This window comes from Procambarus clarkii, chromosome 64, assembly GCF_040958095.1.
Source record: "Procambarus clarkii isolate CNS0578487 chromosome 64, FALCON_Pclarkii_2.0, whole genome shotgun sequence".
Classification (NCBI taxonomy): domain Eukaryota; kingdom Metazoa; phylum Arthropoda; class Malacostraca; order Decapoda; family Cambaridae; genus Procambarus; species Procambarus clarkii.
Genome location: NC_091213.1, coordinates 10,526,199 through 10,546,936, shown reverse-complemented (window position 1 = coordinate 10,546,936; position 20,738 = coordinate 10,526,199). Strand labels below are relative to the sequence as shown.

The 20,738-nt window shown below is 40.9% G+C and overlaps 3 protein-coding genes across 3 annotated transcripts; 2 read left to right on the top strand and 1 right to left on the bottom strand.

Moving 5' to 3' along the window:
• The first annotated feature begins 205 nt into the window (after positions 1-205).
• LOC123750878 (glutamate receptor-like) lies at positions 206-9,189 on the top strand. The gene is made up of 10 exons (XM_045732977.2): positions 206-583; positions 2,872-3,152; positions 3,656-3,775; positions 3,992-4,157; positions 5,721-5,962; positions 6,719-6,903; positions 7,293-7,523; positions 8,100-8,275; positions 8,503-8,650; positions 8,977-9,189. The coding sequence occupies exons 1-10, from the start codon at positions 210-212 to the stop codon at positions 9,121-9,123; spliced, it is 2,070 nt and encodes a 689-aa protein (XP_045588933.2). The 5' UTR covers positions 206-209; the 3' UTR covers positions 9,124-9,189.
• Positions 9,190-12,494: 3,305 nt separating this feature from the next.
• On the bottom strand, positions 12,495-15,611 carry LOC138354725 (serine protease inhibitor dipetalogastin-like). The gene is made up of 5 exons (XM_069309181.1): positions 15,460-15,611; positions 14,975-15,108; positions 14,431-14,571; positions 14,127-14,334; positions 12,495-13,000 (listed from the first exon to the last, which is right to left on the bottom strand). Exons 1-5 carry the CDS (start codon positions 15,542-15,544, stop codon positions 12,987-12,989), a joined length of 582 nt encoding a protein of 193 aa, XP_069165282.1. The 5' UTR covers positions 15,545-15,611; the 3' UTR covers positions 12,495-12,986.
• Positions 15,612-16,436: 825 nt separating this feature from the next.
• Positions 16,437-19,895, top strand: LOC138354724 (four-domain proteases inhibitor-like). Its single transcript, XM_069309180.1, has 4 exons — positions 16,437-16,550; positions 16,781-16,914; positions 17,138-17,345; positions 19,358-19,895. The coding sequence occupies exons 1-4, from the start codon at positions 16,448-16,450 to the stop codon at positions 19,369-19,371; spliced, it is 459 nt and encodes a 152-aa protein (XP_069165281.1). The 5' UTR covers positions 16,437-16,447; the 3' UTR covers positions 19,372-19,895.
• Positions 19,896-20,738: the final 843 nt, after the last annotated feature.

Below are 20,738 nucleotides of genomic sequence, written 5' to 3'. Positions count from 1 at the left end.
TTCTTCTATTCCATACAGGCTTAAAACGAATGATTGTTCATAATATAATTACCTCTCTCTTTCTCCCTATTGTTATTGCTATTTTTCTCCATATTTTCATATATCTTACACTCTCTCTTTTTCTCTTGTTTTCTCTCTCTCTCTCACTCTTTTCTCATTATTATTTTGTCTCATACTATGTTTTTCCTAGAACAGCGTCACCGGAAACAATGGGAAGTTTCCCAGGCCTCGTCGCTGTAGCGTGGCTGTTGGTGATATACACAGAGAGATCCTATGGCGCTGTACCACATGCGCCGCATGACAGTCGCTACGACGTTGAAGGACCCACTTGCGTGGATTCCAGCGGAGACACAGACACATGGATAAGTATGACACTCTCGTACATGGATAAGTACGAGGGGGTATTGAGGAGAATGATGTCCGTGAACAGTAGCGTGGAGTGGCAGATGGAACTGGAAGAGAAGAGGAGCGTGGATTGTAGTGTGGAGGTGCTGCTGATGCAGCTGGTGGAGGAACACCTGCAAGGTTGTCAGCTGATTGTGGTGACGGAAGGAGGTGACGTTGACGCCTCCGGCTTCATGAGGTGAGATTGGCATCATTGTGTGTGTATGTTTACTCAACTATTCGTGCATGTAGAGGCTGACCATCAGCTCCTGAAACCTGCCGTTCAATCTAACTTAGAAGAGTATAGTTGATACTTTTCTACTGCTAGGTCATTCATCATCTTCACTTTCTGATGACTGATAAAGTTCCTTTTTAAAAGCTCTGTTGTCTTGGTTTCTCCACATGTGTCCCCTCGTCCTAGTTCTTACCATGTGTTCCCTTGTTTTTGATCGTGTAAGTTCCCATCATCTTGGCTTTTTACAATGTAAAATGGCTTTTTACAATCACTTTTTACTTTCTCTCCCAAGTGGTCCCCTTGTTCTAATCTCTCCCTAGTGGTCCCCTTGTCCTGATCTCTCCCAAGTGGTCCCCTTGTCTTGATCTCTCCCAAGTGGTCCCCTTTTCTTGATCTCTCCCAAGTGACCCCTTGTCCTGATCTCTCCCTAGTGGTCCCCTTTTCTTGCTCTCTCCCTAGTGGTCCCCTTGTCCTGATCTCTCCCAAGTGACCCCTTGTCCTGATCTCTCCCTAGTGGTCCCCTTGTCCTGATCCATAGCGTGTATTTCCTGTCCCGGCTCCTTCCATGTCATCTTTGTCTACCATGTAGATTATATTTAATATTCTGTACATAATGATCATATCTCACCTTTTTCTCATTCTCCAGCGACGTGATGTATAATTCCATTTGTCTTTCCTCATAATTCCTATCCAGCAGCTCTTGGGATTTCTGAACTTTTCACAGAACTTATTTGGTTGACGAGAAGGCAAATCAATGCTGGAGGTGTGTATATTCCAGAGGTTATTTAATATATAGCGTACATACATCTTCATCAATCCTTTCTCAGGTTCTTTCAAGTTATACGTTTTTAGATAATACCTTGTGTCTTGTTATTTCTCAGTGGATGTTACCATTGCCTTGCCTTTTCTGAGACTGAATTCTAGCAACCACTTGTCATGTAACTATTCAAGTTTGACAAATTCATCTTGAAGTTTCATAAAATATATATTTTATTATCTCTCTCTCTCTCTCTCTCTCTCTCTCTCTCTCTCTCTCTCTCTCTCTCTCTCTCTCTCTCTCTCTCTCTCTCTCTCTCTCTCTCTCTCTCTCTCTCTCTCTCTCTCTCTCTCTCTCTCTCTCTATCTCTCTCTCTCTCTCTCTCTCTCTCTCTCTTCTTCACAGGAGGATGGCATCAAGAGGTATGACAAGTGTGATCATAAACATAAGAACAAACCATGATGGTACAAGCTTCACAGTCAGCCACAACACGTCCATCCAACCTCTCCATAGCGGCTCTGTGGAGCAGTTCGGAGAGAGGGATATCCGGTTCTCCTGCAGGGCGGTTATCTTGCTCCTCGGTCCACCAAACCCTTCCCTTGGTAGCGGGTCTTTGAGGTTAGTAAACACACTATTTCGTTAACTATTTATATCGTTTTTCGTATTCCACATCTCGGCTGGAATATGCAGTCTAAGCGTAAAAAACAACAGACAAAAGATGTATAAAGCAATGGAGTATTCGGCACTTGATCTCTGTTGAAATGTAATATGATGAGACTTAAGGTGAATATATGTGTCAATAGTGAGAGCTGAAGACGTTTAGAAGAGATTCCCGAATTACTGTAAGATTTACACAGAAGAGTAATTGAATGTTTTTCAATGGATGTTGTGATAGTGGTGAGAGGTCGTAGGATTGGTTGAGATAATAGAATAGTGTCTCGTGGGTTGATTGTGGTGATTGTACTGGTGGTGGTGGTGGTGGCGGGTATTGGGGCTGGTTGTGATGAAGGTTGTAGATTTTGGGTGATAGTTGTATTTATTGTGATGGTGGTTGCAATGATGATATTCATGGGGATGAGTTGTGTTGTAGTGGTGTTTGTTATGATAATGATGGTTGTGATAAGGGTACAGATGATAATGGAAGTGGTAGTGATGGTGGTGGTACTGGTGGAAAGTGCTAGTAATGAGGAAAGTAATGCCGCTGGTTCATGTGGTCTTTGTGGAAATTGTTCGTGTGAATATGATCATTGCACTGGTAATGGAGAACATTACAGTGATGGAAGCAGGACAGGGAGGAGTTTTTGTACAAATACTGTTCTTAAAAATTCATATTTATATTTCTCTTCTTTTCTTCCCAGAAATCTTCAAGAAAACAACACACCTATGGATATTATTATAATGTGTTCCCAGAAATTATATATATATATATATATATATATATATATATATATATATATATATATATATATATATTTAAATAGTGCATTGTTTACAGGTTCTTGCATGACGCTGAGGTATGGAAACAGCCAGAGACGCGGGTGGTGGTTGTAGGTCCTCCTGAAGGAGCAAGCCAACTCCTGCTCCACCCTATACTCAGAAACACCGTCCATGTACTTTATCTCGCTCCTACGAGTCCTCTCACGTCAGTAACTACCAAAGACCAGAACACTCCTACAAGCCCTTCCCATGCTAGCGAGGCGCCCCTCAAAGCCAATGACGGGCTTCTCGCGGTTCCTGAAGGTGGCGGCAACAGGGATGCTATAAGGAAAGCCAGGCGTAGGTCCTCTACATTAGATACGCCAATCGTCGTTTGCATTTGTATTTGTACACATGAGCCTCAGGATTACATAAAACAATTGTTACGATTTGAATTGTAGCCTTTGGTTAGTGAGTGGTCATTGTATTATCATATTAATGTTTTACTAGTCTCTAGACCACGCGATTGTTTACGTTATTTAACTGGTTGAAAACAGAAGGGGAAACAAATAGTCTCAATTACTATATATGGGAGTAGAAAAGTCATATCAATACGTCTATAGTTATGAATAAGTCAAAATTCATTTCCACAGTTATAAGAAGTCTTCAGTAATCATTAAGTTTTGAATGAAGTAATTTAAACTTTTATTATATCAACAGTAGTCATTTCTAGAACTATATGCAAATCTTCAGTCATTTCTACAGATATGAGAAGTGAATAGTTATCAGCAAATATACAGTCACTTCAAGTGTTATGAGTAAGTTTACAGTCATTCCTCCACTTACGAGTTTCTGTTCTACAGACTCTGTGGTCCACATCTACAGCCGCTGCCTCTACTGTCGTGGCGGGATGGCTGAGGCACATCATGTAGACACGTGGGACTTACACACCGGGTTCCTCGAGGCTGCTCCTTTGTTTACAGGTGAGGCCACGTGGTCATTCTTGCCCGCTCTTGTTTATATGCATAGACTTCCACTCTCTGACATTTTCCGGTTATCTGAGTCAATCACTCTGGAGTCGCTGGTTGATATGAAAGCACTCAGATATTTTTTTTGTCTCTTTATTACCTGATCACCTGAGAATATACAGACACATTCACCTACATAAAAACCTACAAAATCATCTTTTTAACTTCCAGAAAAAGCAGAGAACATGAATGGACACACGCTCAAGGTTGTGGCTTTGCCCTTCTTTCCTTTCATCGAGTTCGACCAAGATGCGTCCACAGCCGGAGCGACAGTCACTCCGCATGATTCACTGGATCTGCGCATGCTCCGAGAGATCGCTTCCAGACTCAATTTCACGTACGTCAGAGACGAAGTTGACTCTAGTAATACTCAATTAGCTTGCCTGGAGACAGGTGGTAGCCCCAACATGCAGCGCTCGACATAGCAAAATAAATTTTTATTTTTCCGTAGCTCTAACTGCACTCGAAATTATTTACTCAAGAACATAAGAATAAAGACAAATTATAGAAGGCTTTTTGGCCTATAGATTGATTGATTAATAAATATTAAGCCACCCAAAAGGTGGCACGGGCATGAATAGCCCGCAAATTGACAATATGAGACAGCCGCTATTTATATCCACCCTAACTTCCCATACGTCTAACCTACCCTTGTTACAACCTATCTATGCCCCCCATGGGCTATGTTACCCGGTAATCTGCCACATAACTGCACAACTCTGGAGAGGAAAGTAAACACTTACTACTTGCCATTTTTTTTAAACAGATACTTTTGTATATCTGAATAGTTTTGTCATACTTTCTTTCTGGTTAGAATCTTAAAACTTACTCTTCTGCCAATAGAACAAACTGTCTGACTGTTTGTTGTCCAGGCGAAGAAATGCACATTGTATAAATACTTATTTTCTCGGAATATTTAGACAAATATTATTTCTCGATGCAAAATACTGCCTCACAGCCTTTACAATTCTGAAAATGTGTTTGTGCACATATATGCATATGGATATTCATATATAAAATAAATATATTGAAAGATATATCGCCCCTGACATTCTTGGGCTACAAGTGTTATCTTTACTCAGTCTCAGAGAGAGAGAGTTTACTGGTAACCAGTTGGCAGATTTGTTATGTTGGTTCTGAAGATGCAGATTGATCGAGGGGCTGACACGCTCGCTTGAGCCAAACACGACAGGCTCAAGACCATTTCTCAGGAGGCAAAACATGCTCGGGCAACGTTGAATCAACATTATCGGCGTTGATTCAATATTGAATCAACGTTGTTTACCCAAAATGCGCTCACTGGGTTGGAAATGCTCTCATTTGTGTGTTTGGTAAAATAAATCAATTTTTGACCGAAGAGAGAATGGTAACATTGCATGCTTGGGAAAAATGCGTTACAATCATTCAGTAGCTTTTCGTACACCTGAACATGCACGTCTGTTTGCCTTTCCTCTTTCTGATGTTTGTCATGGGATTGTATGTTCCTTCGTGGTCACCTCTCAAGAAACACTCAACACACACACGGACGAAAGATTTGAGTATTTTAATAAATTTAGATGCACTGTAATCACTTTTCCAATACGGTGTCTAGATAAATCCGAATACAAAATATCTAACAATTTGAATATTAGTATAGAATTGGATTTTATAACATAGGTACATATGTAGGGTAGTAAAGTAACTGCTCCCAGGGCTGAGGCTTTAGTGTCTGATGGGGGGCAGTGGTCAAAAGGAGAAATATCGGAGAACTGGTCGGAAAATTAATCGGTGAATAGACCAGGGAATACATCAGGTGACAGAACACGGGAAAAATCTGTGAATAGACCATTAATTATATCAGTAAACAGTGGACAGCAAAAACAGGAAATAAGACGACTAAAACAGCATAATTTTCTTTAAGGTTCGAGATCCGAACACCAGTGGATGGGGAATGGGGCGCCAAGAAAACGGACGGGTCGTGGACTGGCATGGTGGGGGAAATGGCTAGGGAGGAGGCTGACCTGTCCTTCTGCGTCTTCAACTCCTTCCTGCGGAGCCAGATCATCCAGTTCATGAGGACGTACGCTGGAGAGCCACTGGTGATGGTCTCCCACAAGCCCAGTCCACTACCACAGTACCTCGCTCTAATCAAACCTCTTCAACGTATGGCTTTTCTGGATTGGGTGTGGCTAAGTCCACTTTAATATATGTTTCCTAATATAAGTTTCATTTTCATTTTGTTCTATATATATATATATATATATATATATATATATATATATATATATATATATATATATATAGATAGATAAATATATATATATAAATATATATATATATATATATATATATATATATATATATATATATATATATATATATATATATATAATATAAGGTGACATACTGGGCAACTATTATTTTTCCTGATTGCTCATGCCTCGAAAGTATAGAAAATGGCTATAATTCCCCTCAAATCTTTGCTTTGACCTTCACTTAAGACAGCTTAGGGAAGACGTCTTGAAGGTACCTGAAGGTTGGCGACTTGTGAAACAATGTGTCACAGCTCTAGATAAGGAGTCGACAGCTTTTCAGGTACCTTTAAGACGTCTGCTGTAAGCTGTCATGGGCATAGGTGAAAGCAAAGGTTTCTGGAGAATAATACCCATTTTCTAAATGATCTTTCGAGGCATAAACAATCAGAAAATCCCCAGGAATAAAAATTGTGTTACATTGTGATACATTCATAAATTTTGGCCATAAAATTTTCTCGTAATCCAAGAGTGAGTGACCAATGATCATACAATGTTCATAAGAGAAGCGGAAACTATAGAAAACTTCTACTGAAAACGCTCTCTGATCTCATTATTGTTATATGTGTTTCCTTGCTGAAGGATGATCCTATTTTGTCGATGTCAGCTGTGGTGTGGGCGGGGGTTGTGGGTGTGTGTGGGGTGGCGGGGGTCGCCCTGTGGATGCTGCAGCGAGGATCTCATCTCGTGTTGAGTACCAGATCCTTCAGCCTGGTCGAGTCCCTCTTGCAAACCTTGGGCGTTCTCCTGGAGCAGCCGCCTCTAAGGAAACCTGGCAAGTGGACAGGAAGGGTAAGTAATGGGATTCGTCAGGTGTGGATAGAGATTGGATAGTTGAGCATGGTGATTGGATAGTTGAGCATGGTGATTGGTCAGGCGAGCATGGTGACTGAACAGATGAGCATGGTGATTAATCATGTGAGAATAATGACAAAAATTTACTTGAAATTATCCGTGCTGAATTTATTTTGGCCTAATTTTGCACCGATGGACCGCTAGTGTTTGTGACCTGCTCATCTTAACCTATACCAATGAACCATTAGGAGAACGCCACAATGTTTAGTAATAATAGCTCGGCGTTATACCCCTAGAATTGAGTGGCATTCTAACACACTTCAACCCCACACAGCTGTACCATCAGATAAGATGGTACCATAACCCAGTACCGATTGTACCTGCAGATGTGGGTATTGTGTTGGAGTGTATTCAGCTTGTTGGCCCTCTCCATGTATCGTTCGTCCCTGGTGGCCTATCTGTCCGTCCCTCAGATGAGCGTCCCCGTTGACAGCATCCAGCAACTTGTGTCCCAGAAGGGGTGGACCTGGGGAATCGAACCTGGGTACGGCCTCGGGTGGGAGTGGCTGAGATATAGCAACAACACCGATGTCAAGAAGGTGTTTACTAAGCTCGAGGTGAGTTGGGTATTTGGTTTTATTTTTACTTGTGTGATGTATGGCTGTATTTGTTATATCTGTGATTGGCAGTACTTGTCAATGCAGTTGTAACAAAGAAAAAAGGTTGTAAAATATTTTGTGGTTTGTGAGTTGGTGAGGCAAACTGTTTATGTTTGTCATTATTCAGGTGTACTTGTTATTTTACTTGCTTGTAAATGACGTTAGTTAAAGCTGTTGCTGGTGTTCGAATACATGAGACCGGTGAAAGAAAGTCAGTAGGTTGCATAAATAATTTGTTTACCGGCAGTGCAACAAATACCATAGTGTCATATTCAGGTGGCATTCAGATCTAAGAAAATATAAATATTTTATGAGACATTTACTCACCTTTGATATTCGATTATAAAGAAAAATAATTTATTATTGACTTTTCTGTTTCAAAAATAAAGTAAACAACAAAATTATAAAGTGAAATACAAATCTCTCTCTCTCTCTCTCTCTCTCTCTCTCTCTCTCTCTCTCTCTCTCTCTCTCTCTCTCTCTCTCTCTCTCTCTCTCTCTCTCTCTCTCTCTCTCTCTCTCTCAATCTCTCAGATACTCAGCTTGAAGGAGCAGATGAAGAGGGTGTTGGGTGGCCATCATGCATTCTTTACCTGGAGGAACTACATCAAGACGCTTCTCGCTGCTAACTACACTGACCGCTTCGGCAATTCCCCTGTTTACGTCAGCCGCCAGTTGTATGCTGACAGTGGTTGTACTTGGGGGTGCAGGTGGGAAGTCATGTGTGTGTGAGTGTGTGTGTGTGTGTGTGTGTGTGTGTGTGTGTGTGTGTGTGTGTGTGTGTGTGTGTGTGTGTATGTGTTTCTTTACTGTTTGTGTTTACTATCTTTTTAAATTATAACAATCGTAGGATAGGTTATAGGACTGAATTATATTAGCGCTCCTCGGAGTCACTATAGTCCCTATCCCTCCACTGTCTTCTTCTCTTCTGTCTCAGGAAGGGGGCACCCTTCTTCCGGCAGCTAAACGGCCTGCTTCAGCGTCTCCTCGAAAATAGTCTCGTCGATTTGTGGCTTAGAGAAATCTTCCGGAATGCGACGCAACGATCCAGAAATCATGAGAGACCCAATGATGAACCTGCTGTGGTGAGCTCTCAATGTTTTAATACTTTACATAACATCGTAATCTTTCATTTTCATTGAAAAATTGCTATATTATTACAGGCTATATTATTTCAGAAGGCTTCGTGGGATATCCTCGATTAGTACAACTATTAAATACATTTGTAATGCACTTGTATATCCCCATAAACTATTAAACTGCACTTAAAATAAAACACACACATATATATATTAGGAAAAAACAAATAATGAGAACACATTGGGACAATGTGATAAAGCACGCGTCCCAGGACTTGCCAAGTCCCCTATATAAGGTTATATAACATGTTCCATATAATATTGACCTGCAGGATGACACGAACGTGGTGTTGGGCTTGTACCACCTTCAAGGGGCCTTCTACCTCTATTTCATGGGTCTTGGATTTGCTGCACTCGCCTTCCTACTGGAGAAGATTGCATTCCTGCGCCTCCGTCTAAAGTCCTCTATCAGTCACTGATTGAAAACTGTGCCTCTGTTTGTCGTCAAACAGAAACGGGATCTTCTGTACGACCTACATGCTCACTTACCCATCTCATCTAATATGTATATGTATAAATAAATATTATTAATGATATTAGTTATGATGTGAAAAATCATTTATTTATATTTAAAGATATCATTTTCATTAATCTTACATTAGATGTGTTAGAGTAATGTATATTTACGGTGAGATAAAAGATAAAGCACTGCGTGTGTGTTCGTGACACATATATACGTCGCATATTACAACATATGATAACAGTATTACCTTGCACACCCTCTACACATCTTGGGGTCCACACGTCTTGGGGACCTCATGACACACCCCTCTACTTCTGGAGATAACGTCATGACACACCCTCTGCTTCTTGACGGTATTATGACACTGTCTTTACGTCTTGAAATGACCTCATAACAAACTCTCCATGCCAAAAGACGACCTCAGGATATCCTCCATGTCTTAGGACGACCACACAACATATCTTCTTCTTCTATCTCCTAAGACTACGTCACAAAGCAGTAAACGTCTGATTTTCTGTTATTCAATTAAAGGAACGCAACAACATATTTATTCAGGTAAACGAATGAATACAGGTGTTCCTACAGATAAAGGAATGAATATAGTTATTCCACCAGCTGTTAGAATGAATCTGTTATTAAAACAGGTAAATGAATGAATACAGCTGTTCATACAGAAATATGTATACATGCAAGTATAAATATGAATGAGTTAGATGGGGGAAAAAGTTACAGATACACCCAAAGATAAAAGTATACATAAAATCTAAAGCAAAATTATATATAATCAAATAAGTAAAAGTATACAGATGAAAGTAGACATAATCCCACAGGTAAATGTATATCCAAACACAAATTGAACAATATTCATAAACCCACGATTAAAAACATACATAATCCTGAAGCTAAAAGTATATATAATCCACATGTAAAAGTATGTATAACCCCACAGGTAAAAGTCTGCATAAACCCACATGTATACATAACCACTCAGTAAAATTTTACATACACAAACAGGTAAAAATATACATAAACTGATGGTTAAAAGTTTACATAACTCCACTGGAAACAAGTATACATAGAGGCACATATTTAAGTAGGACACAAACATGCAAATCCAGAGATTTCGATCTAGTAACAGAACCGAACGTCACAAAATAACGATGTTGAAAGCTACTAAACACCGCACAATTGTAAAGTTTATCAGTTTCACTTGGATTGGTCGTTATAGCGGCGACCTCGTCTCGTGCAGGTCGACGTTCGATCCCTGATGTTCAAAGTTGTTACCACTGTTCCTTCCCTCCGACCTATCCCAAATCCTTGTCCTCCTGACTCTTCCAAGTGCTATATAGTCATACTGGATCACAGCTTTCACTTCATAATTATCTTACGTCTTAAACGATGGCGTGTTCATGCATTCTCAGCTATTAATCGGAAAAAAACAATATGTCATATATCGTAATTTTCACCTTTTGTCAATTATGGCAATTTCCGATAATAGCTAAACAACATGCAGATAAAAGTATTTGGGGGGGGCCCTGTAATAATGGTAGGGATATAGTGCATACTGTACTGGAAGATTACAGAATGTTGGCAAGTTTATCCTGTAACCAAGGTGGTAGCAGTACAGTGTTTTGTATGGAAGCTTGTAGCAAGTCGGTACAGTATTGATGTAACCAAGATGATAGCTGTAATGCACGTAGACTTTTCAAACACTGCAGCAAGATGGGACTTGAAATCTGTAACCAAGGCGACAGCGGAACTGTGATATCTGGGAAGCTAGCATATGCTTACAGCCTGTAAGCAAGATAGCGACTGTAAGCAAGATAGCGGCGGAACTCTGTCCCTCTGGGAAGCCTTCAACATGCTGGGGAGATAGAGATAAGGGCACCTGTTCTTGTCGTTTCTGTACCTGTTGTTTGCCTTTGGATGAGAAAAGGTCATTGTGACCAAATGATGGAGTAGATATTAAACAATTTTGTATGTAAATAAAATTATTTCTATGAATTATTATTTACCTTTTAACTTAATTAATAATAATAATAATAATAATAATAATAATAATAATAATAATAATAATAATAATAATAATAATAATAATAATAATAATAATAATAATAGTATTAATAAAATAATAATAATACAGAAGAGTGATCACACTAACGTGATCTTAAGGTTATTTTGAGATGATTTCGGGGCTTTTTAGTGTCCCCGCGGCCCGGTCCTCGACCAGGCCTCCACCCCCAGGAAGCAGCCCGTGACAGCTGACTAACACCCAGGTACCTATTTTACTGCTAGGTAACAGGGGCATAGGGTGAAAGAAACTCTGCCCATTGTTTCTCGCCGGCGCCCGGGATCGACCCCCGAGACCACAGGATTACAAGTCCAGCGTGCTGTCCTCTCGGCCGACCGGCTCCCTAATGTGTCATTGAGAAAGTTTGTAGGGATTTTTGACCATGTCGTGGCCTAGTTGGCTAGGGTGGGTGTTTGGGAACACTCACCGCACAGGTTCGAACCTTTATGCTGAGGACTGGTTCAATATTATTATTATTTTATTATTATTTTATTATCATTATAATAATAATAACAATAGTAATAATTAATATTACTTGAGGAGGATTCGAACCCGCAGATTCGGTACTCCCAAACCCACGCCCGAGACCTCTACACCACAACTTGGTAAAAGGAATACAATCTGGGACTCAACTGAATCCTCTAGGAGTCATGAGGCATCCACTGAACCCTAATCAAGGGTTTCACTTATCCTTGCACTCCGGCTATGGTCCAAGAGTTCTACCTCCAACTACTTCTCTCCATATGCACTATAAATTCATATTAACGTGACGAATCATTGACAAAATCATTAGAAGCCATTAAGAGGATTCGAACCTGCACACTTGGTACTCCCAAGCCCACTGAATGGGCTTCAGTGGAACTTCCCTCTTTCTTGTCTTTGGGGCCAGTGACTCATGTTATATTACTGGGGCACATCTTCCTGCTTGTAAGCCACAATGGTCAGTTCTGAAGCCAGGGAGGAATGCACCTGTTGGTGCCTCCCTGTAAAGCAACAAAAGGGACAGTTTTGGCACGTGTAAGTAGCTGTAACAATTGCTTAGGTAGGGATCGTCGGAGAAGGTGGGGGTATCGTCAGCGTAATGAGCACTAATAGTGTAGCAAGCTATTGCATAATCTAATGGTTAGCTTTCCTTTCTCCAATATTTTTCCCAACTAATGTCATAATTTGTTTATTTGCCTCAATTATTTATTAATTTTTTTAAGGTGCTAATTACCAACAGAATGACAATTGAAAACCTTGAAATTAAACACAAGTCATAATCAACAATTTATTTACAAGATCAGTTACATAAAAGTTAGAACAGGACTTTACAGAAACTGTAAATAGACTAGGAATGGAGAGGGTATTGTCTTATCTTTTGTTACAATATAGTAGAATTCACATTGCAGCTTCGTATCCTTAAAGCTTCTGTATACATATCGCTAATCACAGGATTGAAATCTAAACTCCCTCCTGTTTCCTCCATTCCACACCAATCTTATATCAATAAATGCATTTGATCTACATTCATTCAAGAACCGCCTTTGAAGTTATATTTTGAACTCAGACATTTGTCCTCCAAAGTTGGGTGGCCAACTTCGCCTTTGCACTGAATTGCTTTACATCGAAATGTTAGCGTGGGAAGATGTTTGGTATCTTGCACGACACTTGTTCCCTTGCTTAGTGAATGATTCTGTACAGACGCGCAGTCCCGGTATCTACAGCGTGGAGATCATTCCGCTAACGTACCGCTTCTGTCCTCCCAATTACTGACACGGACCTATAAAGAAAACATAATGTAATGAACACGGATCTTGAAAGAAAGCCTATAGAAAATAACAGACATGAACCTTCGAAGAAAACGAGAGAAAGGTAAACAAAAAATGAATTCCTCATTTATTATAAATGTCTAGACCTCCAATCCAGATGGGAAGGTCTAGGAACGTCCACTCATAATTAGGCAAGAACGCAATAAAAAAACCGCATATCAGATTGTGAGGCCAGGCTACTTCAAGAATGACATAATGCTTGAAGTACACGCATTTCAGAGTGATGAGTTTCCCATCATATTGACGTCAAGAGTCCTAAATCTGCGTTCACTTTTAAGTAGAATAATGAACAATATCATGGCTGAATAAGGTAATATAAATTAATGGAAAAGCAATGAATAAATTTAGTTTAATTTAATTGGCGTCCGATTATTGACATTGATATAAATTTATCTCTTCAGAAATATCAGTAAATTTGTATAATTGAGAATAATGTGTCAGGGTGACGCCAGGATGGCCGACTTGAAGCTGCAGTGACGCAAGCTTGGCTAAAAATGCTTAAGACGGGCTTAAACAAATCTTTGATGATGCAAAATTTGATAATGTAAACCTGTGGCAGAGCAAGAGTTGGTCATCCATACTTGTGATGAAACAGATTTGTTTCTAAGTGTAGCCTGTGGTGAAACAAGATTTGTTAATGCAAGCCTGTAATGAAGCAAGATCTGGTCATCCAAAGCTACAATGAAGCAACATTGTTTTCTATATATCATTAAACTGACATGCCAAGCATCTTGATCCCCGGATCATTCTCAGGATTTATGAGACATCCAGTTTAAAGTGTTTTTGGCCAACTAGAATACGGAAGTTCCTGCACCTAACTTACTGAAGCCATGCTGTGTAATGAGGAAAGTTGGGCTCTTCATCAGAAATGATCTCGAGTAAACTAGTCATTCAAGACGAAATTTATGCGATAAATTCCTAAAAAGAAGCCGCCCAAATATATGGTTTGTTTAAATTACTGATGTCATAAAAAAATGGTCGCCCAGACAACTGGTTGCCCAAACAAGTGGTTTCCAAGACAACTGGTCGACCAGAGAAGCTCATATAACACAAGTAGTGACACAATACACGACTCACCCAGATGGTCGATGACGTATATAATGTTCTCGCCGCTGGCCTGTGCCTCCAGCTCTGCTTGGCACAGGTCGCAGAAGGTTCGGTATGAGGTACCAGAGATCTCGCAGAGGGGGGCGTAAAAGTGGGTGCTGCAGTCCTCATCCAGCATAGATTGGTCGCAATGCGCAGCTAAGTCATGCACCGGCGGTTGGCACTCTCCTTCGTAGTCCTGAGTAGAGGAGGTGGAAGAGTATAGCCAGTCAGATACGAGCGAACTTATGTACCTGAATACACATCAGCTACAAACAGTTTCCTAGTCACGTACCAAACTTATATCTGCGTCAGAGAGACAGTCGGCCCTGTTCAGTTCACAGAGGTTGCTGTAGGTGACATTGTCAGTGCCGCAGACAGGAGACCACAGGTCGAGACACTCAAAATCACATTTCTGACACTCCCCTTCGTATGCCTGAGGGAATGAAAGAGAGAGGTTTGTGGTTAAGGTGAAGGGGTGAGAGGGAGATTGGATGGTTGGGAGAGGTGTAGTGGAAGGAGGAAGAGCTTGGTGGAAGGGAATGGAGTGAGAGAAGATAAAGGAGGGAACTCAACTTACTGTGCCTGACCTCAATAAGGTATACGCTACTGAACACAGCACAAAACACTGATCACATCACTGTATAATTTACTAGCGCAACCCATACCCACCCTAGTCTCGGTAAATATGGTGAGTATACTCAATTCACGAGTATATACTCGTCACTGCACGACACGCTCACCGCATCAGAGTATATCAACTATCCCCCATCACCGCAACAAGGTATAACAGCGAACTACTTTCTTAAAGAAAGATTTACAACCAGCAACAGACTCACCAAAGTAATATCCTCTTCACTGAGACAGTCAGCCAACTCCAGCAGACACAGGTTGCCATACGTGACTCCATCAGTACCACACACCGGAGTATAGTCGTCCGTACATTCAAAGTTGCAGTCGTCCTGGCAACGGGCTAGGGAGAGGGGGAAAGTATTGAGAAATATGTTTTAAGAAAAAAAATGCGTAGAAAGAGAGAGAGTTGAAGGGGGAGAGCGTTAGAAACGGGTGGGAGGGAGAGAGGGACAGAAATGGAGAAAGAGGGATGAGTCTCAATAGAGTGACACAGAGAGTTTGGGTGAATGGAACGGGTGTTCAGAAAGAGAAAGAGAGAGAGAGAGAGAGAGAGAGAGAGAGAGAGAGAGAGAGAGAGAGAGAGAGAGAGAGAGAGAGAGAGAGAGAGAGAGAGAGAGAGAGAGAGAGAGAGAGAGAGAGAGAGAGAGAAATAGAGAGCGAGAGAGAAAAGAGAGAGCAATCCTTCACATACCTAAAAGCGCGAGGGAAAACAGCAGTAAGCTAGCGATGATAGACATGACTTCACGGTTATAAACACTCCTCAACGTAACACCCATCTCCTCTCGCACCCTCTTATATAGCAAGCACCGTGATCTCTTATCTCTCGCTCTCTCTCTCTCTCTCTCTCTCTCTCTCTCTCTCTCTCTCTCTCTCTCTCTCTCTCTCTCTCTCTCTCTCTCTCTCTCTCTCTCTCTCTCTCTCTCTCTCTCTCTCTCTCTCTCTCTCTCTCTCTCTCTCTCGCTCTCTCTCTCTCTCTCTCTCTCTCTCTCTCTCTCTCTCTCTCTCTCTCTCTCTCTCTCTCTCTCTCTCTCTCTCTCTCTCTCTCTCTCTCTCTCTCTCTCTCTCTCTCTCGCTCTCTCTCTCTCTCTCTCTCTCTCTCTCTCTCTCTCTCTCTCTCTCTCTCTCTCTCTCTCTCTCTCTCTCTCTCTCTCTCTCTCTCTCTCTCTTTTTAGAAACGAAACCCAGTCAACCAAGTCAACTTATCGAGGCCGATGAAAAGTAAATTTATATCCTATAGTGCTTCAGTTTTGACTAGTACATCGCACTATTAGCTCTTGACGTCTCAAGGTCCTGGAAGAATACCCACTCGGACACGGAAGCGTTTTTCATTGCATGAATCTACGAAATTGAATTTTTTCTCACTCATTCTAAAAATCCAATCAAATTCATCTGATCTACAGCAATCATCGAGGCATTTTACGCCTCTACCTGCACACCACATATAGATTTTGATGCTGTGGACCCCCAAAAATGTCGGGAAAAGACGTAATGTGTGTTACGCGTTGTCCCGAAGGAGTCTGTTACTGATAACACCAGTCAAGTTGCTTGTGGGAAGTTGTCAGCAGGGTAGGTGAGCTATGACGACTCGGATGAAGTGAGCCCACTGTTGCTGTTGTCAAGGAAGAAGATGAAGATATTTTGTAAAAGATCTAGATTAGAGATCACGGTGCTTGGTATATATGAGGGATCGAGAGGAGACGGATGTTACATTGAGGAGTGTTTACAGTCGTGAAGTCATGTCTATCATAGCTAGCTTAGTGCTGTTTTCCCTCGGGCTTCTGGGTATGTGATGGATTGCTTTCTCTTTTCTCTCTCTTTCTGAACATCTGCCGTAACATTCACCCAAACTCTCTATGTCACTCTGTTGAGACTCATCTCTCCTTTTCCATTTCTATCCCCTCTCTTCCCTCATTTTGTCTCTGCTTCATCTCTCTCTCTGTCTCTTTATCTCTCACTTCACATTCATTCTTCAAAAAATAACTTTTTATGTCATTACTTGCCCCTCTTCCCAGCCCGTAGCCAGGACGACTGCAACTCACCATGTACCACCGACTATAATCCGGTGTGCGGTACTGATGGAGTCACGTATGGCAACCTGTGTATGCTGGAGGGAGCTGACTGTCTCAGTGAAGAGGATATTACTGTGGTGAGTCTCTTGCTGGCTGCAAGTGTTTCTTTTGAAAATAAAGTTTATTATTACAGCTTGTTGTGATGAGGATATTTGGAATACTTTGTTGCAGTGAGCGTGTCTTACAGTGACGAGCATAGTTTGCTGTTTAAGTGAAAATAAAGTTGCACATTGCTGCTCGTTTGATCTGTTTTGGTTCATTTCTTCGTGATCAACTATATGCTCCTCGTTCTCTGCACAGGACTACGAAGGAGAGTGTCATCCGGCAGTGCATGATCTTGGGGCCCACTGCGTCCCAGCTATTCTGGATGAAGACTGTAGCACACACGCATACGAGCCCGTCTGTGAGATATCCGGCACCTCCTTCCGCACCTTCTGTGACCTGTGCCAGGCACAGCTCAAGACACAAGCCAACGGCGAGAACATTGTCTTCGTCGTCGATCACCTGGGTGAGTCTGTATTCTGAAAAGCATCTGGGACATACTATATAAAAATAACAAGCCAACTTGTTAACTTTTTGATGACCAATCCACACATTAGAAACTGAAGGGACGATGACGTTTCGGTCCGTCCTGAACCATTCTCAAGTCGAAAGTGATAGTCAAGAACGGATCGAAACGTCGTCGTCCCTTCGCTTTCTAGTGTATGGTTTGATCAACATATTTTAGCCACGTTATTGTGACTCCTCGTCTGCACTTGACAACTTTTCTCACGTTTATGTGACCTGAAGGTCAGAACAATTGTTATTATGACTGAATTTGATCATTTTCGTACCTGGTTGAAAACAAAGTGTTTTAACAGTCAATGTATAAGCTGGTACGGGGTTGAACGATGGGATCTACACAAATGCTGACCATGACAAGTTGAATTGTGAATGGAAGAACTGTTCTTAGGCGTATGTTTTGATGTCCATTCTCGCACTCATTGCATTTTTCTACCTGGTCTGATGCCCACATCCACACATGAGGAAATAATTCATAAACGAATATAATTTGGTCTGAAGAGATCACCCATCCACTAAACTCAATCAACTCTTTCTTCAGGCACTCACTTCTCCTTGGCCACTCCTACTTTCTCGGATATATAAACTTCCTTGTTAGGTAATACAACTCAATAATGTGTGATATATAAACTGGTTTGCCTGGTCAACAAGATAATGGAACTGAACCACACACTATAATATAACGAGACTATGACGTTTTAGTCCGTCCTGGATCATAATCAGATTGATTGTAAAGTTACCTTATGTACATGTTAAAGTAACACAAGACGTCTGGAGAAAATGCAGAGAGAGTCTCTCCAGCTGGATATTTTGGAATCATGAAGGCACTACTGTCACAGAGAGATAGATAACTGACAGACTTTTTGATTCCAACTGAAGTCTGATTGATGTTTTATAAGCTGTGTTCTTGGAGTGATTTTGAGATGGGATAGACCAAGAATATATTGATATAAAATGCTGAGGGTTAACAATTATCTATAACATCATGATATAATTAGATACGAATAAGGGACCAATGAACATAGGCCTCGACAAGTTAGGCGTAGGGTTCTTTGGGTTCCGGTTTGGAAAAATCGATTCAAATTGAACCTAGGAATGAGTTGGATCACAATATTAGGCATGTCAGTTTAGCAACAATCATTGCTTCATCACAAGCTTACATGAACAAATTTTGCTTCACTACAGAGTTGGATGAAACAAATAAATCATTTTACCACAGGCAAACAAACAATTCTTGCTTCACCACAGCCATATATAAACCATTCCTGCTTCACTAAGCTTGAATGAAGAAACATTGCTTCACACAGACTTTCATAAAGAAATCTAGCATCACCACCGGCATGGATGAAAAAATCTTGCTTCTCCATAGGTTTACATGATCAAATCTTGCATCATCACAGATTTGGTTAAGCCTGTCTTAAGTTTTCTTAGCCAATCTTGCATCACTGTGTCGGGTCAGCTATCCTGGCGTCACCCTGACGCATTATTCTCAATCCAACAAATAAATTTAAATTATTGGAGCGAAAATTTAAAGCAGTTCCATTTATCGGATTCCCGTTAAATTAAACTAGATTTATTCCTTTCCTTTTCATTATTGTAGATTAGCTTATTCAGCCTTGATAGTTATTCATTATTCTACTGAAAAGTGAAAATAGGTTAAGAGCTGACGACTGTAATGTGATGGTAAACCCATCACTATGAATTGCTTGCACTACAAGCATTATGTCACTCTTAGCGTAGCCTGTTCATACGATTTGACAAGAGACTAATTTAGTGCGTTCTTGCCTAACTATGAACGTTTGATCCTAAACCCAACCCTTCTAGATTGGAGGTCAACACACATCAAGAAATGAGCTAGTGGATTTATGATCCCTTTTACCCGTTTTCTCTGCAGGTCCGTTTCTGTTACTTTCTAGATCTTTCATGATCCGTGTCCATTACCTTATGTTTTCTTTATAGGTCCGTGTCAGTAATGGGGAGGACAGAAGCGGTACGTTAGAGGAATGATCTCCATGCTGTTGATACCGGGACTGCACGTCAGTACAGAATCATTCACTTAGCAAGGGAGCTAGTGTCGTGCAAGATATCAAATCTCTTCTCACGCATGCATTTCGATGTAAACCAACTCAGTGCAAAGACGAAGTTGGCCACACAACTTTGGAGGACAAATGTCTGTCTGAGTTGAAAATAAAACTTTAAAGGCGGTTCTTGAATGAATGGAGATCAAATGCATTTATTTACACATGATGTATGTGGAATGGAGGAAACAGGAGGCAGTATGGCTTTCAACCCTGTGGTTAGTGATAGACCCACAGTAGTTACTAGGAAAAGATGCTGCAATGCGAGTTATATAGGGCTGTATTAGAAGATTGGGCAGTATTCCCACCTTTCCTAGTGCATCAGTCTACCTAATCAGTTTCAGTAAAATACATGTTCTAAAAAGTAATAATTTTGTTCAATTAATTTCTGATGTTGTTCAATAAATTTCTGATTTTGACATTTGTTTAATTTTAAGGTTCCCAGCAGTCATTCTTTTGGTAATTACCACACTAGGATAATTATTAATGAATGCTTAAAGCAGGTAAACAAATTATGAAATTAGTATGAAAAATTATTGGAGAAAGGAAAGCCAATACTTTTATAGTCGACTACATCTAAACCTCTCCTCATACCCCTCACTTAGCATCACAACTACTCCCTCCCTCCCTCATACCCCATACTTAGCCCTCACAACTGCTCCGTCCCTCATACCAAACACTCTTAGCCTTACTACTGCTCCCTCCCTCATACCTTACACACTTAGCCCTCATAACTACTCCCTGCCTCATAGACCTCACCAAGCTTCAGTGCAGTACCATCACTATAAGCCCCATCTGCAAAGACTAACGACTATGTATACTGCAACTTTCGAAGGCATCTACCACCACCAATACCAATAACCACATCTACCACTACCAAGAGAAGCATCTACCACTACCACCATCAACGAGATAAACAAAACCACTGCCTCTCACGCCATCATCAAATTAAAATCAATTCCCAAATGCTGCTATTTCTTTTCACTCGCGGCATTGATTTCCGCTCGCCAGACATTCTTCCCGGTATTTTACGAATACGACTGGGGAGATTTTCCTTCCCAGATGGTCGTGTGAGAAACATTCGTCCTGATTTTTTTTCCTTTTTCAAGCTTTGATGTTTGCAGCAGAGGAGAAAGTTCTAGGGAATTCCAACACGCACGCGTGCACGCACTCGCACGCACGCGTGAAAATACACACACACACACACACACACACACACACACACACACACACACACACACACACACACACACACACACACA